We start from the raw sequence: 23,103 nt of genomic DNA, 5'->3' as shown, positions 1-23,103 counted from the left end.
CCCATTATTATTTCCTAACCCAATGAAAATAAATAACAACATATGATAAAGGACAAATGCATTTTCATTAGATGAGTTGCAGTTTATATCAAAATAGAAGAAAAAAACAGGCTTATGCATGAGGTCGTCAACACTATCACATTTTTGTTTATATGAGACCACAGATGTCCGTACAGAAATTATCTCTCTGCTTATAAGAAGAAGGTGGTCATCGGTGTCCCTTTAACCCCATCAGTACTGAGACCCCAGCAAAAATCGGCTTTTAATTTATCTGACTTTCATTTATTTGCATGTCCAGCCCTTATATTTAGCCTCACAATGAAGTGTTATACCATTTTCTTTTCAGGGCTACAAGTAGAACACAAAACAATTTGACATAAAAAGTTGCATTAATGAGTTTTGTTGACAAAGCAAAAAAAAACAAAAAAAATTATATGAATGCTTGTAAGTACAGACATTTTTGCAATTAGTCAGTGACAACTGTTTGGAGTTTGTGACAGCAACTACAGTGCCTTTAGAAAGTATTCACGCCCCTTGACTTTTTCCAAATTTGGTACCAAGTGGGATTTAAATGGTTTTAATTATCATTTTTTGTCAACGATCTACACAAAATACTCTGTCAACATGGAAGAAAAATTCTAACTTTTGTAAAACATTTATGAAAAATTAAACACTAATATACTGTGTCTTGATTAGATAAGTATTCAACCCCCTGAGTCAATACATGTTGTAATCACCTTTGGCAGCGATTACAGCTGTAAGTCTTTCTGGGTAAGTCTCTAAGAGCTTTCCACACCTGGATTGTGCAACATTTGCACATTTATTATTTTCAAAATTCTTCAAGCTCTGTCAAAGTGGTTGTTGATCATTGCTAGACAACCATTTTCAGATCTTGCCCTAGATTTTCAAGTAGATTTAAGTCAAACTGTAACTCAGCCACTCAGGAACATTCACTGTCTTCTTGGTAAGCAACTCCAGTGTAGATTTGGCCTTGTGTTTTAGGTTATTGTCCGGCTGAAAGGTGAATTCATCTCCCAGTGTCTGGTGGAAAGCAGACTGAACCAGATTTTCCTCTAGGATTTTGCCTGTGCTTCGCTACATTCTGTTAATTTTTTTATGCTGAAAAACTCCCCAGTCCTTAACGATTACAAGGATACCCATAACCTGATGCAGCCACAATTATGCTTGAAAATATGGAGAGTGGTACTCAGTAATGTGTTGTGTTGGATTTGCCCCAAACATAACACTTTTTGTATTTACTTTGCAGTACTACTTTAGTGCCTTGTTGCATACAGGCTTCCTTATTTTCCCTCTGTCAGTTAGGTTAGTATTGTGGAGTAACTACAATGTTGTTGATCCATCCTCAGTTTTCTCCTATCACAACCATTAAACTCTGTAACTGTTTTAAAGTCACAATTGGCTTCATGCAGAAATCCCTAAGCGGTTTCCTTCCTCTCCGGCAACCGAGTTAGGAAGGACCCCTGTATCTTTGTAGTGACTGGGTGTATTGATACACCATCCAAAGTGGCATTAATAACTTCACCATGCTCAAAGGTTTAAACAATGTCTGCTTTTTCTTATTTTTACCAATCTACCAATAGGTGCCCTTCTTTGCAAGGCATTGGAAAACCTCCCTGGTCTTTGGTTGAATCTGTGTTTGAAATTCACTGCTCGACTGAGGGGCCTTACAGATCATTGTATGTGTGGGGTACAGAGATGAGGTAGTCATTAAAACAGTCATGTTAAACACTATTACTGCACACAGAGTGAGTCCATACAACTTTATTATGTGACTTGTTAAGCACATTTTTACTCCTGAACTTATTTAGACTTGCCATAACAAAGGTGTTGAATACTTATTGACTCAAGACATGTCACCTTAACATTTTTCATTAATTTGAAAAATGTTGAAAAACATAATTCCACTTTGACATTATGGGGTATTGTGTGTAGGCAATTTAATCCATTTAAATTCAGGCTGTAACACAAAATGTGGAAAAAGTCAAGGGGTGTGAATTCTTTACGAAGGCACTGTATGTGAGCATATTACAGTATTATAAACACTATGTCCTGGGATTTCCTTCTTCTATGTAGAAGAACCTCTTACCTTCTAACGACTCTTGTGAGCGTCATAGCGCCCCGGGACCCTTCGGGATCCGCCCTTGTCTCACAAACACCGCTCTAGCTTAGCCCCGTTAATCACACAGACTAATGGTATCTACGGATGCAGAATAAATATTATAATCCAATGGTACCACCCAGAAGTCTGTATCTCAAACATACAACTTTACAACCGTGAGAAGAAAACTAGTTTTACATTTGCAGAGGAGTGAAATATGTTTCTGCAAAAGAATGTGCACTCTACATCCGTGGGTTGTGAGTATGGGGGTGTGTGTAGCTGTCCTGAATCAGGGGAGTATTTGTTAAATTGGTGGCGACTGCATTTCGCTCTGCCCGTGACCTTGAGGGGGCTTTGCCGCTCCTTGAAGAAGAAAAGCAGAAGCTGGCGGTAAACAAAGTTCACTTCTGACAGATGGATTGAATGACAGAGAGGTTGCGGGTGCCAGAATAGCCCTGGCAGCGGAGGAAATGTTCAATGCGGTCCAACAGGAGAGGAGGTGTGAACAGGTGCAGGGCTGCTGAAGGAAGAGGGACCAGATGGAGGGAGCCAGAGCCAGTTTAGTTAAAGGAAAAAGGGTGGGAGGGAGAGCAGGGGAAGGGGGGAGTGAGGGAGGGGAATGAGAGAAAAAGGGATAGGAGCAGAGATAAGAGCCCCCAGGACGGAGAGGAGTGGAGGAGAGAGAGATAATGCACAGAGCAAACTGTGCTGTGCTGTGTAAGTGATAGCCAGGCTAGAAAGGGTTGCTTTTGATATTTCTCTTTCTCGGAGAGTGAGGGGGAGATGTGTTAGATTGAAGGATATGGGTGAATGGAGTGCAGTTGACACACCAGCGGCTGAATAAATGTGTTAAAACATACAAGGTGTACTTTAAAGTGTGTTTGTGTGTGGATACTGTACTTTATTCTTCCCTGAGCTGGGTACACGGTGTCATTAGACCACATCCCTTGCAAGCGCACAATATGCCACAAATACCCCCAGTTGGCAGTAACACAAATACCCCCAGTTGGCAGTGCCACACTAAATCAGCATTAATTTGCTCTCTTTCTACTGTTATTCTTAGCATCAGGATATCTTTGTAGAGATCATTTGGCATCAATATAAATGCATGAATGAGAATAGTGAATGTCAACTGGTACAATATACATTTGCCAGGTACAATGTAATTGCAATAGAGTATTGTTGTGATGAGTATTTACAGTTTTCAGAGTTGGGTAAGTCATTGAATGAGTGAATTTGCTTGGGAACATGCTGTCTGTTGTCCACAGTGCACTGCAAGATAGCTACTATTATCACACATTGTTAATTTGTTCCGTTTTGGGGTGGGTAGGAACATCAGGCCTACTGTGCTTATTGAAGACTGCTTGTATTCCTCATATTCAAATAAATCCTAGTTCCACATACAGTACCAGGCAAATGTTTGGACACACCTACTCATTCCAGGGTTTTTCTTTATTTTTACTATTATTCTACATTGTAGAATAATAGTGAAGACATAAAAACTATGAAATAACTCATATGGAATCATGTAGTAACCAAAAAAGTGTTAAACAAATAAAAATATATTTTATATTTGAGATTCTTCAAAGTAGGCACCCTTTGCCTTGATGACAGCTTTGCACGCTCTTGGCATTCTCTCAACCAGCTTCATGACGTAGTCACCTGGAATGCATTTCAATTAACAGGTGTGCCTTGTTAAAAGTTAATTTGTGGAATTGATTTCCTTCTTAATGTGTTTGAGCCAAACAGTTGTGTTGTGACAAGGTAGGGTTGGTATACAGAAGATAGCCCTATTTGGTAAAAGACCAAGTCCATATTATGGCAAGAACAGCTCAACTAAGCAAAGCGAAACGACAGTCCATCATTACTTTAAGACATGAAGGTCAGTCAATCCGGAAAATTCCAAGAACTTTGAAAGTTTCTTCAAGTGCAGTCGTAAAAACCATCAAGTGCTATGATGAAACTGGCTCTCATGAGCACCGGCACAGGAAAGAAAGACCCAGAGTTACCTCTGCTGCAGAGGATAAGTTCATTAGAGTTGCCAGCCTCAGAAATTGCAGCCCAAATAAATGCTTCACAGAGTTCAAGTAACAGACACATCTCAACATCAACTGTACAGAGGAGACTGTGTGAATCAGGCCTTCATGGTCTAATTGCTGCAAAGAAACCACTACTAAATGACACCAATAATAAGAAGAGACTTGCTTGGGCCAAGAAACATGAGCAATGGATATTAGACTGGTGGAAATCTATCCTTTTTGTCTGATGAGTCCAAATTGGAGATTTTGTGGTTCCAACCGCCGTGTCTTTGTGAGACACAGAGTAGGTGAACGGATGATCTCTGCATGTGTGGTTCCCACCGTGAAGCATGGAGGAGGAGGTGTGATGGTGTGGGGGTGCTTTGCTGGTGACCCTGTCTGATTTATTTAGAATTCAAGGCACACTTAACCAGCCTGGCTACCACAGCATTCTGCAGCGATACGACATCCCATCTGGTTTGCGTTTAGTGGGAGTATAATTTGTTTTTCAACAGGACAATGACCCAAAACACACCTCCAGGCTGTGTAAGGGCTATTTGACCAAGGAGAGTGATGGACTGCTGCATCAGTTGACCTGGCCTCCATAATCACCCGACCTTAACCCAATTGAGATGGTTTGGGATGAGTCGGACGGCAGAGTGAGGGAAAAGCAGCCAACAAGTGCTCCGCATATGTGGGAACTCCTTCAAGGCTGTTGGAAAAGCATTCCTCATGAAGCTGGTTGAGAGAATGCCAAGAGTGTGCAAAGCTGTCGTCAAGGCAAAGGGTGGCTACTTTGAAGAATCTAAAATCTAAAATATATTTTGATTTGTTGAACACTTTTTTTGGTTACTACATGATTCCATATGTGTTATTTCATAGTTTTGATGTCTTCACTATTATTCTACAATGTAGAAAATAGTAAAAATAAAGAAAAACCCTTGAATGAGTAGGTGTGTCCAAACTTTTGACTGGTACTGTACATGTACTATACCATGATTTTCAGTTGAGTTGTTCACTGCAAAAGTGTAGAAGTTGATGTTATCTAAGTTGACAAACATGTTCACAAAGTTAGTCTTGAAAGAGAAAGAGGTTGACACATTATCACACTAAACAGGAGCTGGTGTTGCCAAGCGGCTGACTCCAATTTGCGCTCATTTTAGGAAACGTAGCATTTGGTCATTCCTGGCTGTGGATCACGGAGCACCGCGGGGTGCTGCAAACTCTGCGCTCGAATGGGCTGTGGTATTCCAAATCAAATGGGCAACAGCTTGACTAGTACCCACTTAGGCAGCCCTGGGCCCTCACTCAGTGCTCTGGAACCCAGGACCTAGCCACGGAGCCTGGTGCTGGGACGGGATAGTATAGTTCCCCCTATCAGGCTGGTCGACCCTGCCCTGACTCACTGACCATTAGGCCTCGCTCAGTCACATCATTACAGCCAGTGAGCAAACAAAGTGACCCCTGGACTGAGAGATATGGAGCAGTGAGAAATCTCTGTTAGGGGAGTTCTAGACGGTTGCTTTCTATCTAGGGGTGAAATACTTCTATCTAGGGGTGAAATACTGATATAATGGGTCTCAAGTCATCCTAAATCAGGTTCAGAAAATGTTAATGTCCTCAATGAGGCAATTCATTTTTGCAGCGAATAATATATAAAGATGAAATCACATATTTAAAAACAAAAGATACCAAAGGATATTTATTAATAATGATTTGGTGGGTGCTTATATTTGTCCTATTTCACACATGTACAAGTGTTTATTAAATGAATGGGGTGAATTGGAAATGTGTTTCTTGCATATCCCCTCCCCCTCAGATACCCTCGGAGAGTGGGGTCACGGCCAGAGTCAGCCATTATCAATGGCGACCCTGGAGCAATTAGGGTTAAGTGTCTTGCTCAAGGGATCATCGCCATATTTTTTCATCTTGTGGGCTCGGGGATTCGAACTATCAACTTTTCGGTTACTGGCCCAACGCTCTAACCGCTACTTTACCTACCGCCCAGGCCTAGGCTACATGTTAAGTGCTTAAGTGCATCTCCGATATTAAAGCACTGCTTATGATATATCATCATTTACTATCATAATGTACTATAGAAATTGAAATAAGGTTTAGGGCAGTCTTCACTAGAGCTTCAAAAAGAACAAATCGAACTTCCACACTATCGCTCTCTTCTGACCATGTCTCATCTTGGCATTCTGGCTCAAAATTTCCAACTCTCGTCAGTCGTCATCATCCTCCAGTCCTCTCTGAAACTTTCTGGCCGGCTGTCTCATGCTAATTGGTGGATAAACACCACCGGTGCGAGGCTGGGAGGCTGGGGCCCCCCTGGAAACAAACAGTAACAAATGGCTGGCTGTGAGGGCTCTGCAAGCCCACGCTGGGCGCTGGTGTGGGGATGGATGGTGTTTTAGGCCGCTGTTCAAGCACCGCAGGGGGCCGGGCGGGTGGCCGCTCTCTCTCCTGGTCTCCCAGGCAGGCGCACCACCACCACCCAACACCCCGCCCCCCTGCGTTCACACTCCAGACGACAGCAGGCCTGGAGAGACGGTCACTTTGGAGCCCTGTTCCAAAACCCAGTGTGGGAGAAAAGTTTGGTCTCTTTCTTTCGTTCTCTGCCTTAATTAACACTTTTAAACTTTTGTGAGATTTTTTGGTTGCCGTTGTCGTTAGATTTCATATTGATGTTGTTTTGTTCATGTTGGATTTGCTATAGATTGATTTGATTGTGATTATTTGTTTTTGTTTATTTTGTTAGAAATTTGAAGATAACGGTCTTGATACAAGATCTCATTTTCGATGGGGGTAAAAAGCACAACATGACATTGTATTCTATGGGCAAAATTAGTGGTGCAGTAGTTTGATCACAATTTTCATAACTGTATTGTCATTGTGTGTACTTCGCTTTGTGTTCTTTGCGTCTTCTAGTTTGATCAACAGCAACTGGGACCTTGTAAGAGATGCTTTACAGAGATAGATACAGGGATTCCCATAGGATTTATTTTTCAGCAGCGGTGGCAAAGGTAGTGGGGGCTCTTTGCTTCAGGGGTCTGGGCGCATGCCACCCGGGAGATTTGTTTTTGTAGAACGACTGTGAGAAGGTCACTTCTGGTTCCTTTTTAAAAATACATTGTAATCCAAAATGCATAAAACTTAAATTATGTTGACACCATCTGAAATACAACTGATGTGCGCCACTTCACTGTAGGGACATGATGAGGTTCACATTTACTTTGTTTACAAACATTGGAGTAAAACAAGCTTATTTTGGGTTCTGATGGGGTACGACAGTTGAACTAAGCTCATGTGGCATTTATAAATTATATTCTTCAAGAATCAATGGATACATACTGTGTCATTCATTCACAAGTCCAAAAATTGATGTAGCAACTGCAGATTGCACCTTTTTAAAGGGATAATTCAAGAGTCAGATGAACTCATGGATACCATTTTCATGTCTCTGTGTGCAGTTTGAAGGAAGTTTAAAGTAGTTTTGCGAGCCATTGCTAACCAGCGTTAGGACAATGACTGGAAGTCTATGGGAACTGCTAGCAAGCTGGAAGTCTAGCTGTTCCCCTAGACTTCCAGTCATTGTGCTGACGCTAGTTAGCAACTTCCTTCAAACTGCATGCAGAGACATAAAAATTGAATCCATGATGAGTTCATGTGACTAGAAAAAATCTTGCACTATCCCTTTAAAAGCGTGTCTGGGCAGGAAATGTATGCGTATATATATATATACAGTCATGGCCAAAATTGTTGGCACCCCTGAAATTTTTCCAGAAAATGAAGTATTTCTCATAGAAAAGTATTGAAATTACACATGTTTTGCTATGCACATGTTTATTTCCTTTGTGTGTATTGGAATAACACAAAAAAAACAGGAAAAAAGCAAATTTGACATAATTTCACACAAAACTCAAAAAATGGGCCGGACAAAATGATTGGCACCCTTAACTTAATATTTAGTTGCACACCCTTTGGAAAAATAACTGAAATCAGTCGCTTCCCTATAACCATCAATAAGCTTCTTACACCTCTCACCCCGGAATTTTGGACCACTCTTCTTTTGCAAACTGCTCCAGGTCTCTCATATTGGATGGGTGCCTTTTCCCAACAGCAATTTTAAGATCTCTCCACAGGTGTTCAATGGGATTAAGATCTGGACTCATTGCTGGCCACTTCAGAACTCTCCAGCGCTTTGTTGCCATCCATTTCTGGGTGCTTTTTGAAGTATGTTTGGGGTCATTGTCCTGCTGGAAGACCCATGATCTCGGACGCAAACCCAGCTTTCTGACACTGGGCCCTACATTGCGACCCAAAATCCTTTGGTAATCCTCAGATTTCATGATGCCTTGCACACAGTCAAGGCACCCAGTGCCAGAGGCAGCAAAACAACCCCAAAACATCTTTGAACCTCCACCATATTTGACTGTAGGTACTGTGTTCTTTTCTTTGAAGGCTTCATTACATTTTCGGTAAACAGTAGAACGATGTGCTTTACCAAAAAGCTCTATCTTGGTCTCATCTGTCCATAAGACGTTCTCCCAGAAGGAATTTGGCTTACTCATGTACATTTTGGCAAACTGTAGTCTTGCTTTTTATGTCTCTGTTGTCAGCAGTGGGGGTCCTCCTGGGTCTCCTGCCATAGCGTTTCATTTCATTCAAATTTCGACGTATAGTTCGCGCTGACACTGATGCACCCTGAGCCTGCAGGACAGCTTGAATTTCTTTGGAACTTGTTTGGGGCTGCTTATCCACCATCCGGACTATCCTGCGTTGCAACCTTTCATCAATTTTTCTCTTCCGTCCACGTCCAGGAGATTAGCTACAGTGCCATGGGTTGCAAACTTCTTGATCATGTTGCGCACTGTGGACAAAGGAACATCTAGATCTCTGGAGATGGACTTGTAACCTTGAGATTGTTGATATTTTTCCACAATTTTGGTTCTCAAGTCCTCAGACAGTTCTCTTTTCCTCTTTCTGTTCTCCATGCTTAGTGTGGCACACACAGAAACACAATGCAAAGACTGAGTCAACTTCTCTCCCTTTTTTATCTGCTTTCAGGTGTGATTTTTAGATTGCCCACACCTGTTACTTGCCCCAGGTGAGTTTAAAGGAGCATCACATGCTTGGAACAAACTTATTTATCCACAATTTTGAAAGGGTGCCAATAACTTTGTCCGGCCCATTTTTTTAGTTTTGTGTGAAATTATGTCAAATTTGCTTTTTTCCTGTTTTTTTTTGTGTTATTCCAATACACACAAAGGAAATAAACATGTGCATAGCAAAACATGTGTAATTTCAATACTTTTCTGTGAGAAATACTTCATTTTCTGGAAAAATTTCAGGGGTGCCAACAATTTTGGCCATGACTGTATATATATATATATATATATATATATATATATATACATACAGTGGGGGAAAAAAGTATTTAGTCAGCCAACAATTGTGCATGTTCTCCCACTTAAAAAGATGAGAGAGGCCTGTAATTTTCGTCATAGGTACACGTCAACTATGACAGACAAATTGAGAAAAAAAATCCAGTAATTTACCTTGTAGGATTTTAAATGAATTAATTTGCAAATTATGGTGGAAAATAAGTATTTGGTCACCTACAAACAAGCAAGATTTCTGGCTCTCACAGACCTGTAACTTCTTCTTTAAGAGGCTCCTCTGTCCTCCACTCGTTACCTGTATTAATGGCACCTGTTTGAACTTGTTATCAGTATAAAAGACACCTGTCCACAACCTCAAACAGTCACACTCCAAACTCCACTATGGCCAAGACCAAATAGCTGTCAAAGGACACCAGAAACAAAATTGTAGACCTGCACCAGGCTGGGAAGACTGAATCTGCAATAGGTAAGCAGCTTGGTTTGAAGAAATCAACTGTGGGAGCAATTATTAGGAAATGGAAGACATAGAAGACCACTGATAATCTCCCTCGATCTGGGGCTCCACGCAAGATCTCACCCCGTGGGGTCAAAATGATCACAAGAACGGTGAGCAAAAATCCCAGAACCACACGGGGGGACCTAGTGAATGACCTGCAGAGAGCTGGGACCAAAGTAACAAAGCCTACCATCAGTAACACACTACGCCGCCAGGGACTCAAATCCTGCAGTGCCAGACGTGTCTCCCTGCTTAAGCCAGTACATGTCCAGGCCCGTCTGAAGTTTGCTAGAGTGCATTTGGATGATCCAGAAGAGGATTGGGAGAATGTCAGATGAAACCAAAATATAACTTTTTGGTAAAAACTCAACTCGTCGTGTTTGGAGGACAAAGAATGCTGAGTTGCATCCAAAGAACACCATACCTACTGTGAAGCATGGGGGTGGAAACATCATGCTTTGGGGCTGTTTTTCTGCAAAGGGACCAGGACGACTGATCCGTGTAAAGGAAAGAATGAATGGGGCCATGTATCGTGAGATTTTGAGTGAAAACCTCCTTCCATCAGCAAGGGCATTGAATATGAAACGTGGCTGGGTCTTTCAGCATGACAATGATCCCAAACACACCGCCCGGGCAACGAAGGAGTGGCTACGTAAGAAGCATTTCAAGGTCCTGGAGTGGCCTAGCCAGTCTCCAGATCTCAACCCCATAGAAAATCTTTGGAGGGAGTTGAAAGTCCGTGTTTCCCAGCGACAGCCCCAAAACATCACTGCTCTAGAGGAGATCTGCATGGAGGAATGGGCCAAAATACCAGCAACAGTGTGTGAAAACCTTGTGAAGACTTACAGAAAACGTTTGACCTGTGTCATTGCCAACAAAGGGTATATAACAAAGTATTGAGAAACTTTTGTTATTGACCAAATACTTATTTTCCACCATAATTTGCAAATAAATTCATTAAAAATCCTACAATGTGATTTTCTGGAAAAAAAATTCTCATTTTGTCTGTCATAGTTGACGTGTACCTATGATGAAAATTACAGGCTAAATACTTTTTCCCCCCACTGTACATACATGTGTGTGTGTGTGTGTGTGTGTGTGTGTGTGTGTGTGTGTATGTGTGTATGTATTTGTGTGTGTGTGTATATGTGTGTATGTATTTGTGTGTGTGTGTGTGTGTGTGTGTGTGTGTGTGTGTGTGTGTGTGTGTGTGTGTGTGTGTGTGTGTGTGTGTGTGTATTGAATTCTAAATAAATCACAGACAGTGTCACCAGCAAAGCACCTCCACACCATAACACCTCCTCCTCCATGCTTTAAGGTGGGAACCACACATATGTCTCACAAAGACACGGCGGTTGGAACCAAAAATCTCAAATTTGTACTCCAGACCAAAGGACAAATTTCCACCAGTCTAATGTCCATTGCTCGTGTTTCTTGGCCCAAGCAAGTCTTTTCTTCTTATTGGTGGCCTTTAGTAGTGGTTTATTTGCAGCAGCTAGACCATGAAGGCCTGATTCACACAGTCTCCTCTGAACAGTTGATGTTGAGATGTGTCTGTTACTTGAACTCTGTGAAGCATTTATTTGGGCTGCAATTTCTGAGGCTGGTAACTCTAATGAACTTATCCTCTGCAGCAGAGGTAACTCTGGGTCTTCCATTCCTGTGGTGGTCCTCATGAGAGCCAGTTTCATCATAGCGCTTGTTGGTTTTTGCGACTGCACTTGAAGAAACTTTCAAAGTTCTTGAAATGTTCCATATTGACTGACCTTCATGTCATAAAGTAATGATGGACTGTCGTTTCTCTTTGCTTATTTGAGCTGTTCTTGCCATAATATGTACTTGGTCTTTTACCAAATAGGGCTATCTTCTGTATATCACCCCTACCTTGTCACAACACAACTGATTGGCTGAAACGCATTAAGAAGGAAATAAATTCCACAAGTTAACTTTTAAGAAGTCACACCTGTTAATTGAAATGCATTCCAGGTGACTACCTCATGAAGCTGGTTGTGAGAATGCCAAGCGTGTGCAAAGCTGTCATCAAGGCAAAGGGTGGCTACTTTGAAGAATAGAAAATAGAAAATATATTTTGATTTGTTTAACACTTTTGGTTACTACATGATTCCATATGTGTTATTTCATAGTTTTGATGTCTTCACTATTATTCTACAATGTAAAAAATAAAAACCTTTGAATGAGTAGGTGTGTCCAAACTTTTGACTGGTAGTGTGTATATAAATTAATTCTTTTAAATCATATTTTTGGGAGTGGCGGGGCTAAAGGTCCCGCCGCTGCTATGTGAATATAGGGGAAACACAGGATACAGCGTTATTGTTTGCCATCAGTCCATCACAGTACATCTCACCCCTACAGTGTACACTGTGTTCTGTTGCATTGTGTTGTGGACAGCTGCCTCAACACCCAGGGGCCTATTGTCTGGGGCGTGACACTGTTACCCTTCCACCCCTCATGAGCTCTCTTTTTACTTCCCCCCGTCTCTCTGTCTATCTCTCTTCTCTCTCTTTCTATTCTCCCTCCGTCTCTCTCTCTCTCAGGCAGGAGAAGGAGAGTGCGGAGCGCTGCCGGGGCGAGGACATGGATGCTCTGACCTTCGCGGCACAGCAGCGCGAGCAGGAGCTGACACAGAGGCTCCAGCAAATGGAGGCGCAGCACGAGCAGAGCGGTGGGTGTCCGGTGGCACCGCCTGCCAAAAAAACACCCCCACCTTTCTCCACCTTCCATGCCCCCATCCACACCCCGGCCCATGCCACACTGTGAGGGACGGTATCAGGAACACCTGTAACCTTTGGCTGGCCGAAGGGAGCAGATGCTTGGCACTCCAGAGATTGGCCATTACATATTAGTTAGCGTTTAGAAAGGGGAAAAATGGGCCGCGTTCTGGGCCCACTGTCTGTAGATTTCGGAGTGCTGCTCTCACATCTGTTGAACCATCTGGATCCAGTGAGTTTACTTACCTGTGTTTTGAGAAACTTGAAGCATGCTGATTGCCAGAACAAAGCCTCGGGAAAACAAAGGGCTTCTTTTTGGCGCAGCTCGGCGGCACACATGTTGTCTAAAGAGAGATGGCATCAGAAGCTCAGCAGGAAGCTCTCTGGGCCTATGGAATTAGTCCTTTAATACCACAGACCACTTCCTTCTCTAAAGCGTATAATGGCCACTCTCACCAGCTAATTAGTTTTCTCTCTCTCCCAACCACCCCCCTCCCTCCCTCCCCCCTCCCTCCCTTTCTAAACAGTTTGGTTTTTAGTAGTTGTAGACAGAATAGCCTCTAGACGATATCGTTTTTTTCTCTCTCTCTCTGCTGTTTGTTTTTACTCCCAGTTTGTTTGTCTTTGTATCTTGTTTGTCTCTGTGGCCTACGCATGCCCAGCCGCTTTCAAAGCCTGTTAGCTAATTACGATTCTTTTGGGCAAGTTTTTTTTTACTGCTCCCAGCCTGCGACCCAACTATTTTTGGGTAAAGTTTCATTTTGCACCATGTAAAAAAAAAAAAAAAAAAAAATCACACCACGTCCCAAATATCTGTATTTGCTTTGTGTGTCCATGCTGTGTGCTTTGTCTATTTAGGTCCAAATGGCTAACACAGAGCTTTCTGGAGTATTTTCCTCTGTACACTGGCAGACTACGTCCATAAGCCACCATGACTAAATCCTTTTAGAGAAAACATGAAACCAACTTTGTTTTCTTGACTAGATTAGCTGTGTATAGTTAGTAATTGCTCCCTACTTTGTGTACAGTCACAGTTCATTTCACCCCTGAGCATCATCCCTTAAGTCCCAGTTTAGTGGTAATAAACTTGACCAGTGGAATCCAACCTCTTGTCTGAATAGCAGCTTCTTTCACTTCCTCTGAATTAAAGGAATCTGACTAGCGTGTCTCAGCACTGCAGCAATTAGAACATTTTACTGTAAACTACCCTTACTCAGCCAGAATGTACAATGTAAAAGTCTAGTTCTACCGATTTCCCTGTGAATGCCAGGTAAGCTCTCCTGCATGAAGCACTTGAGATCTAAGCCTGGAAGTGTCATCTGCATATCCACTCGGCTGCTATTTCACAGAATAGTAAACAGTTGAAAGGCTCTTTTATAAATCTGAGGTGCTTTTCAAAAGACTGGAGTCCTTCATGAGTTCTATTGTGACAGAATGGTAGAGCAGGTGGAATGGACACCATTCCAAACTTGGGGCATTGTTTTAAAAAGACATATGTTGGTGATGATACCGCTGCACAACATTTCAAAGACTGATCAAAGTCGAGTGTTGGATCGTTCCAAAAGAGTCGCGAGTCAGTCTATGGGCACTGTAAAACAACACATTTCACTGCACCTACTGTGTGTGGTGTATGTGACAACAAAACATTTCATTATTTTATTTATTTTACATGGCAACAAGGTTAAAAACCTAGCAAACGGAAAGAGCTTCAAACAACTCTATTTACAATACAATCCTTTCTTTGAACAACTTCAATGCATGGTGAATCTGCAGAAAGATACTACAGGCACAAATAAACATACTGTATGTAATTCACCATCTTTTTCCTGTACCTGTCCAGGATGCGAGATATTTGATGTTGAGTGAATGCACAGTATTTATCATGACTGTGGTCACTGAACCCGCTATCCCATGTTCCCTTGCAGTGGGTGAGCTGGAGTCCCTCCTCAGCTCCCAGAATGCCCTGATAGGGAAACTGAAGGAGGAATGTCTCAGTCTGGGGGCCAAGCTGGAGATGCTGACAGAGACCAGCAGGTAACACACCCACACTGGACATTAACACTTATTTACTGGACATTTATTAATCAATCAATCAGGACAATCAGGACAAGTTGTCACAGAGTGCTTTACAGATACCCAGCCTAAAACCCCAAGAGCAAGCAATGCAGATGCAGAGCACAGTGGCTAGGAAAAACTTAGAAAGGCAAGAAACCTAGAGAGAAACCAGGCTCTGAGGAGTGGCCAGTCCTCTTCACACACACGTTTATCACTTATTTAATATTATTTATGTCAGTCTGTCAGACTTTTTTAATGCGGTCATGATAAATAAATATATCTAAGCATGACATATTTTCACTGCCTGACTTCAGTGCCTGATGGAACCTGGAATTGCGTTGCCGGCGAAAGTCCTTGACCTGTTTTTTGTTGTTGTTTTTGACCATAATGTCAAATATGACATTGGATGAGAAGAACCATACAGCATACCTCCAGATTGTGAAATCTGTTCTCCGTGGCACTGTTCCTTTGCAATGTTGTCACGACACTGTGCTGTATCAGAGCTGCTGTCATTATGCAGTGGGCCACGCCAGCCTGTCCACACACACACACACACACACACACGTTTGTCACCTCAGGCCTCTGGGCCAGTCAGCTGTTAAAACAGTGTAAAGCACATTAGTCACATCACAGCCCCCAATCTGCCACAGCCAGACCGCCAAACCTGCCTAGGTCCTACCAACCCCCATATACTGGACAGGACAGGACGACACTCTCATCTTATAAGAAAATCCACCCATACAAATACATACTCAGTAACGCTAACACAGAGGACAACAGCTTGTAAACCAACGTTTATATGCCCTCTCTCTTTCTCTCTCTCTCTCTCTCCTAAACACACATACACACACGCACAATTGTAAAACCACTACATCCGCTGCGTAGCCCTCATTCAGTGTTGCACTGTGGTGGCCTTTTGTTGTGTGTCTGCAGGCTGTTTCAGCTCCCGATGCCTCATGCTCAATGTGCCAGCTAAAGCGCTGCCGGCCTGCTAGCCAGATGAATGCACTGCGTTCTTCTGCACCACTACACCCAACAGTAAACAAGGCAAAGGCCTTCTCCTCCTCCTCCTCCACAGCCCAGTGCAGCCTGTTGAGAGCAAGAGAGAAGAAGAGGAAGAGGGGAGGCCAATAGCCTGCTGGCCAATTTGGGCTCCTGGAATATGGGATGAGTAGAACTCAACCTGAGTAAAGGATGGAGCTCCTAATCTGGAAGTCTCGATTGCCACAGTGCTGTACATCAGTGGTTCTCAATCCTGGTCCTGGGGACCCAAAGGGGTGCACATTTAGGTTTTTGCCCTAGCACTACACAGCTGATTCTAATGATCAACTCATCATCAAGCTTGATGATTTGAATTAGGTGTGTAGTGCCAGGGCAAAAACAAAACCAGGGTTGAGAACCACTGCTGTACATAGATGTCCGTTAACTCTACAGCTCCTCCCATTCTCTCCTCTCATTTCTTACTTGGAATGCAGTGTGTCAATGGCTCTTATCTTTCAAAGAACAACCAACTGGTTGTGGCTAAATGTCATTCATAGCAATGGCAGCAGCCTTCTCTCGGATCACACAGTTGGAGAAATGAGCGATCGCTATCACTAATGTGATAGACTTGGCAGAGTTGGAGCACTGTTGTTGTTGTAGTTGTTGAGAGAATCCTTCAGGTTTCAACAACCTGGCTCTTCACCTTTTGGAAGCATTATAAACTGCAAAAAAAGGGTGGTAAAACAGTTTATACACTTGGTGTGCGTTCAGTACAACCAAATCAAATGTTATTTGTCACATGCTTCGTAAACAACAGTTGTAGACTAACAGTGAAATGCTTACTTACGGCCCCCTTCCCTACAATGCAGAGAGAAAAATAGAAAAATTATAGAAAGATAACACAAGGAATAGATACACAATGAGTAACGATAACTTGGCTATATACACGGGCTACCAGTACCGAGTCTGGGCAACAGGATAGATAATAAACAGTAGCAGCAGCGTATGTGATGAGTCAAGAGTTGGTGCAAAGAGGGGGTCAATAAAGATAGTCCGGGTAGCTATTTGGTTAACTATTTAGCAGTCTTATGGCTTGAGGGTAGAAGCTGTTCAGGGTCCTGTTGGTTCCAGACTTGGTGCACTGGTACCGCTTGCCGTGCGGTAGCAGAGAGAACAGTCTATGGCTTGGGTGGCTGCAGTCTTTGACAATTTTTAGGGCCTTCCTCTCACACCACCTGGTATAGAAGTCCTGGATGGCAGGGAGCTTGGCCCCAATGATGTACTGGGCCGTACTCACCACCCTCTGTAGCGCCTTGCAGTTGGATGCCAAGCACTTGCCATACCAAGCGGTGATGTAGCCAGTCAAGATGCAGTCAGTCAAGATTGCACATTTCTGGGAAGTTTCAATAAATTCCCAAATTTTCCCAAAGTCCCAGTTGGAGGATTCCTGGAATCAGGAGGGAATAAGCAGGAAATCCGGTATCCACCAACAAGGATTTCTGGAAAACCAGGGAATTTATTGAACGTTCCTGGAATTTTGCATGCCAATTCAAGATGCTCTCAATGGTGCAGCTGTATAACTTTTTGAGGATCTGAGGGCCCATGCCAAATCTTTTCAGCCTCCTGAGGTGGAAGAGGAATTGTCGTGCCTTTTTCCCGACTGTGTTGGTGTGTGTGGACCATGTTAATTCCTTAGTGATGTGGACACCGAGGAACTGGAAGCTCTAGACCCGCTCCACTACAGCCCTGTTGATGTGGATGGGGGTGTGCTTGGCCCTCTGTTTCCTGTAGTCCACCATCAGCTCCTTTGTCTTGCTGACGTTAAGGGAAAGGTTGTTGTCCTGGCACCACACTGCCAGGTCACTGACCTCCTCCCTATAGGCTGTCTCATCGTCGTCAGTGATCAGGCCTACCACCGTCGCGTCGTCAGCAACCTTAATGATGGTGTTGGAGTGGCCACACAGTCATGGGTGACCAGGGAATACAGGAGGGGACTAAGCACACACCCTTGAGGGTCCCCCGTGTTGAGGGTCAGCGTGGCGGATGTGTTGTTGACTACCCTCACCAGCTGGGGACAGCCTGTCAGGAAGTCCAGGATCCAGTTGCAGAGGGAGGTGTTCAGTCCCAGGGTCCTGAGCTTAGTGATGAGCTTGGAGGGCACTATGGTGTTGAACGCTGAGCTGTAGTCAATGAACAACATTCTCACATAGGTGTACATACTGCACTAAACAACCAGTTGAAGAACGGTGTGATTATGGTGGCCAAAAGGGCTATTACCGTATGGTGTGTTGCACAAGTTTTGCTATTTCATATTTATTAGGCCACACCCACCAAACAGGAGCAAACATACTTCAAGGGCTATTGAAGAAGGGTGCACCGTCTGGTGAGACTGATAGCTGAACACTCAATGCCATAAAAATAAAAATACATTTGTATGTGTGGTTGTCAGGAGTGAGGTGGAGCAGCTATCCCTGGAGAAGGATAATCTTGAGGAGAGTGTTGGGAAGCTGAGAGCTCGCTGTACAGAGATGGAGGAGCAGTGTGTACAACATGGGAGGATGCACCAGCGCATGAAGAACAGGTATTGACTCGCACACACACACACCATGGTCTACACAAGCACACGGATAGCTGATAAGGATTATGGAAGGATATTGCTAAGCCATGAAGTGCGAATAGATTTCCTAGGATCTAGGATCAATCCTTCTCATGTTGAAGTACTGTAGCGATTAGAGGACATGTTGAAAGGAGAGGATGAAGAGTGAACAGAATTTGAAGTCTAAACATGGCTGACTAACAGTAACCAGTCGGTAGAGTTACAGTACAGTGTATGTACTAGTGGCCAGTACAGTAGCACAGTACCTGGGGTACAGTAGTCTTTTTAAAGACTGTTGTGTTGCGGGGGCCTCTTCCCATCTGAGTCAGGAGGGTATACAGAGCATACGATACGCCGAGCCCAGGGCCGCTTGGCACACAGCCTGGCAGTGCCACGTGGGCGAGGGTGTGTGGGCGTCACCGGCGCGCTTCGGCGCTCCACTGAGGCTTCTTCTGGGAGCCTGTATCCCCCCCGCCCGCCCGCCCCCTGCTCCCAACGTAACACTACATATTGTTTAACACCCACTGTCAAAAAAGTGCCAGGAAGAAAAACAATAGGTAAAAAAGGAAGTTGAGAGAGAATCGCAGCTGTCCGGTCTGTGAGGTTGTTCACGTTGTGGAGACACACTGGGAGAATAGAGGTCTGTTTGCTATAGGTGTGGAGAAATTGAAAATTGTAAAAACATTCTTACCAATTGAGATATACTATCAGTTATTTGTTTGTGAATTACTTGTTTTAAGAACTGTAATTGAACGTTCAAGGCAAGCTCAATTTTTACTGTGAAGACATATAGGTGCTTATTTACAGTGATGGCAGTTCTCTGTTGTGATTGCATTGAAAGGATCTAGAGAAATCTGGAGCCTGGTTTAATGTACCTACCTCAAATGTAAAACAAGATCTCTGTTGTTAAAGAAGTGGAAATGTGGCTGCGTATGATTATGAGAACCATTATGACGTGAGGCATTTAGTTAGAGATTCTGGAAGATTCTGGTGTTTTGCCAAGTTCCCCTCCTCACTAATCCCAGCAGCACTATGCTAAGGGTGATTCCCCTGTGTGTTCAGTGCTCTGGGTATAGGTGGCACAGCGGGTATGCTGCCCTGGCACACGGGGTTAAGGTGTACGTGTTAACAAGCAGGTGCAAATGGGTTCACCCAACATGCAAATAACCAAGGCTCTGCCGTCCTCACATATTCTACATTGAGCGCAATCTGTGCTGTGAAGTGCTGCAACAGCATGGCGTGTATGAAACATTTGGAAAATCAGCTTGATTTATTTTTACATTTGGGGAGAGAATGCCAAGCTACACAGGGGTTTTAGCACACAATGTTTTTGCTCCTGCATTTATTTATTTATTATAGTATTTCTGTGTTTTTTTGCCCAGAGATTGGGGAGAGATAGACGAGAAACAAAGCATACAAAATTATATATATTATAAGGAACACAATTTGATGATTTGAAACAGCCTAGTTATCTGGCTTTAACAACATTTTGTTCAGAGAATGTATCAGGAACTAACATGTTGCATTGTGGTTTGATATTTGATCTGTAATTTGAGGCTCTGTTTTTAATTATGGTGAAAATTATATAATAATCAAATCAGAGTGATTCATCAAGAATTGAATAGTCTAACTAATTAAAGCACTGTTGTGATAAAGGGTTAAGAGCATTTAACAAAAACTAAAACATTTTATTTGAGTAGAGTAGGTATTATCTATTCACAGAGATTGATTTAATTAGTATTCCAGATGTAATTTTCCTAAATGAGTGTATCTTATGACCCAAGGACTCTCATATAAAGCAATATTTCAGTGTAAGACTTGTATTGTAGGCTATACTTAAATTATTTCCATGACTGACAGTGGATTTTTCTTATAAATTGCACAAGGAAAATGTGTTTCTGAAGCAGTCGTGTGATGTGTAGTCCATGAAGATTAATCAAATTATTCAATCAATAGATTGAATCAAATTGAATTGGATTATATGCAATGAATATATTATTGAATTGGATAGGTATACACAGTATGGAGTCAGTTATCAGATAATTGCCCATTTGTGAACTATTTATGGGAAATTATTCTTTCATGAGAGAAAAACAAGTTCCTGGTGAGCATCTTTGTAATGAAGTAATTGGGTAAATAATATAATGACATTTAATTGTTTCAGTATTGTCATCTATTCTGTTCCTAATGCTTGAGTGACTATAGAAAGCAATAATTAGTTGGATGATCGAAGAGATTCAGCAGCAGGCAGATTTTTCCTTCCTCAACAGGAATGCAATTAAGTACGGGAGTTAGAACTGTAGCCTAATCAAGCACACTCCAGTCCTACTGACACCGTTTTCTCAGCTGTGCAGTGTGCAATACATTCAAGCTAATTCTGTAATCTATCAAACTCTAAACAGATTCATCAATACATTGACATTTGTATAGAAATTCTCTTTAAGAAACCAAGCTACATAAGTGAAGTGAAAAGTTGTTTAGGCTTTAGGTTGTACACCCAATACACTAACATTTTGTGTGTACACCACTGCGCTGCCCCGTCGCTTCAGTTGTTGTTTCAACCGCACTTCTGCCTGTCTGCACCAAGTGCCACACCGTCCCTTCACCCCCCTGCAGCTGCCAGCATGCTCCTTCAGCAATTATCACCAACTCTCTGACAAACACACACTGGCGTCTTGCATCACAGCCCTTTAAGGAGAGCAGTAATGTATACGCAGATGTGCCGCTAAATCTACAGGCTTCTGTCAGCCATATGGCCCCATAAAGAAAGGTGGTGTGCATGTCTGGAGTAGAAGAGAGAGGGATGGAGGGCCATGTGTGGGAGAGGTGCAGGCAGTTGTTGGGCAAAAGGCTCCAGGAGATTGGATAATAGAACAAATGGTCGACGGCGGTCCGGGAACAGCCTTGCCGCTGCCGGGAGAGACCGAAGGCCCCCGGGCGAGGGCTGCTTCATCTGGTGCTCTGCTACCCACCCCCTTCCTCCTCTTCTCCTCCCCCTCCTCCCACCCCATCTTCTCCCCCCCAACACAGACTGTGCTGCCATCCCCCCAAAAACAAGAAGACGCTCCTCAAACTTTTCATTTGCAAATGAAGTTGGCAGAGGCAAGGAAGATGCAGAAGGGGTTGCGTGTGAGTGAGAGAGAAAGAAGCGAGGGGGGGCAATATGGTGATTTAACTATTGTGATCCTAGAGGAGTGGTTATTATACTTAATTAACCTCCATTTCAGTCATTTACTCATCTGTGAGCAGAATGGGGGGTTCAGTACAGCAAGACAGTTTTAGACTGTGTAGCCCTCGTTAGTGCTTTTTATTTCATCCTTAATGTTTTTCGCTAATCAAAATAATCATACAATGATCACGTTTGTGAAAATTTGAACGACATCCATTGCATAGAAATGGAATCAGTATATCAGAGGCTATATCAGGACAGTCTTCCAGCCTGAGTTCCTTTTACTCTTCTGTATGGGCTTCTTGTTCTCCCTCTGGCCTCTGGGTGGCACTGATGCTCCCTCTCTCCCTTCATCCCTCGCTCTGCCTCTCTGTCTCACCCAGCTGGCCTGTGTAGCCGGGGGCTGAGGCTGGGTGGCCTGCTGAAATAGCATTGTCAAACGGTGGCTTTACAGCTCCGATGCTGTACGCCGGGCCACTTCCCAGAGGCATGCAAGCTGGAGTGCTGTGTTACTAACCAGAGCATCACATCAACAGACTCTCAGCATCACACCGTCCACAAAACAAACTAAAACAGCAACATTAGCTCTTTTTTCTTTACACTTTTCCACCGTTTTAGAGCTATGACTTTCATAGGTTTAGTTTGTTATTTTTGAGTTTTGTTTTGTGTAACAGAGTTTGTCGTTACATTATTGTGGTAAATTGGGCTCATTTTTACCACCAGACACAGTATGTTTTTATTGGGAGTATCTAAAAAAGGTTTAATGTTTTAGTAATACTATGGATGCTGTGTTTAGCTTGTGTTCTATTGGAGACCAGGACTGTGTGACCAAATCCACTTTTCTGGGTCTCCACTTTTGTTTCTTTTGTCTACTTAAGCTATTAATCATGGCTACAATTACATGGATTAAAGATATTAAATCAAACTAATAAAGGGTACCATGATCAACAACGGGCCAGTCTATTCCTAACAGGTTGGGGGTATGATATTCATCATGGCCTCCAGGCATACACCCCACCTCATGCCATGCCATGCCGTGCCAGGTTTAGGCTTAGGCAGGGTGAGTCGGGCTGAGCTGGGGTGGGTAAGGTTTTTTTAAGGGGGGTGAGGTGGAGTGCTGAGCAGCTGTAGCCGTGCTGCCCCTGGCGGTATTGTTTTAACCAGGCAAGCCAAGGCAGTCTGCCTGCATTCTTCACCCCCTCTCCTCTGCCCTCCAGCCCCCATGATCCCCAATCTGGGCTGGGTTGTTAGTGGTGGCCCATCTACTCCCATTCAAATGAATATTGCATAATGGCAGATTGAATATGGGTCAGACTCTTGCTAAGGAGATAATGTTTTTTTCCTGTGACGGTATAATGACCCATATGTTACTGCAAAGTGATGCCAAATTCAGACTTCCATCCTCCCAAAGTTCTAGTCTATTGGTTTAACTTGAGTTGGTCGGACAGTCCTAATGTTATACTATAGTAAGCATCTCCTGTACTAGCATTCAGATCCAAAGAAGTTTCCAGGATATCATTTATTTCCAGGACACT

The 23,103-nt window shown here is 43.1% G+C and overlaps 1 protein-coding gene across 2 annotated transcripts in view; it reads left to right on the top strand.

The window, feature by feature from the left end:
• Positions 1-23,103, top strand: part of sdccag8 (SHH signaling and ciliogenesis regulator sdccag8) — a 48,820-nt gene that overhangs the window by 19,954 nt on the left and 5,763 nt on the right. For both annotated transcript variants that reach the window (XM_041859010.2, XM_041859011.2), the window contains 3 exons: positions 12,594-12,721; positions 14,693-14,801; positions 18,253-18,384. In XM_041859010.2, coding sequence (XP_041714944.1) covers positions 12,594-12,721; positions 14,693-14,801; positions 18,253-18,384 — 369 coding nt within the window. The remainder of the gene's footprint in view (positions 1-12,593; positions 12,722-14,692; positions 14,802-18,252; positions 18,385-23,103) is intronic.

The sequence above is a fragment of the Coregonus clupeaformis genome, chromosome 31 (assembly GCF_020615455.1).
Source record: "Coregonus clupeaformis isolate EN_2021a chromosome 31, ASM2061545v1, whole genome shotgun sequence".
Classification (NCBI taxonomy): domain Eukaryota; kingdom Metazoa; phylum Chordata; class Actinopteri; order Salmoniformes; family Salmonidae; genus Coregonus; species Coregonus clupeaformis.
The sequence above is the reverse complement of the archived record's forward strand: the minus strand, read 5'-3'. Positions and strand labels throughout refer to the sequence as shown.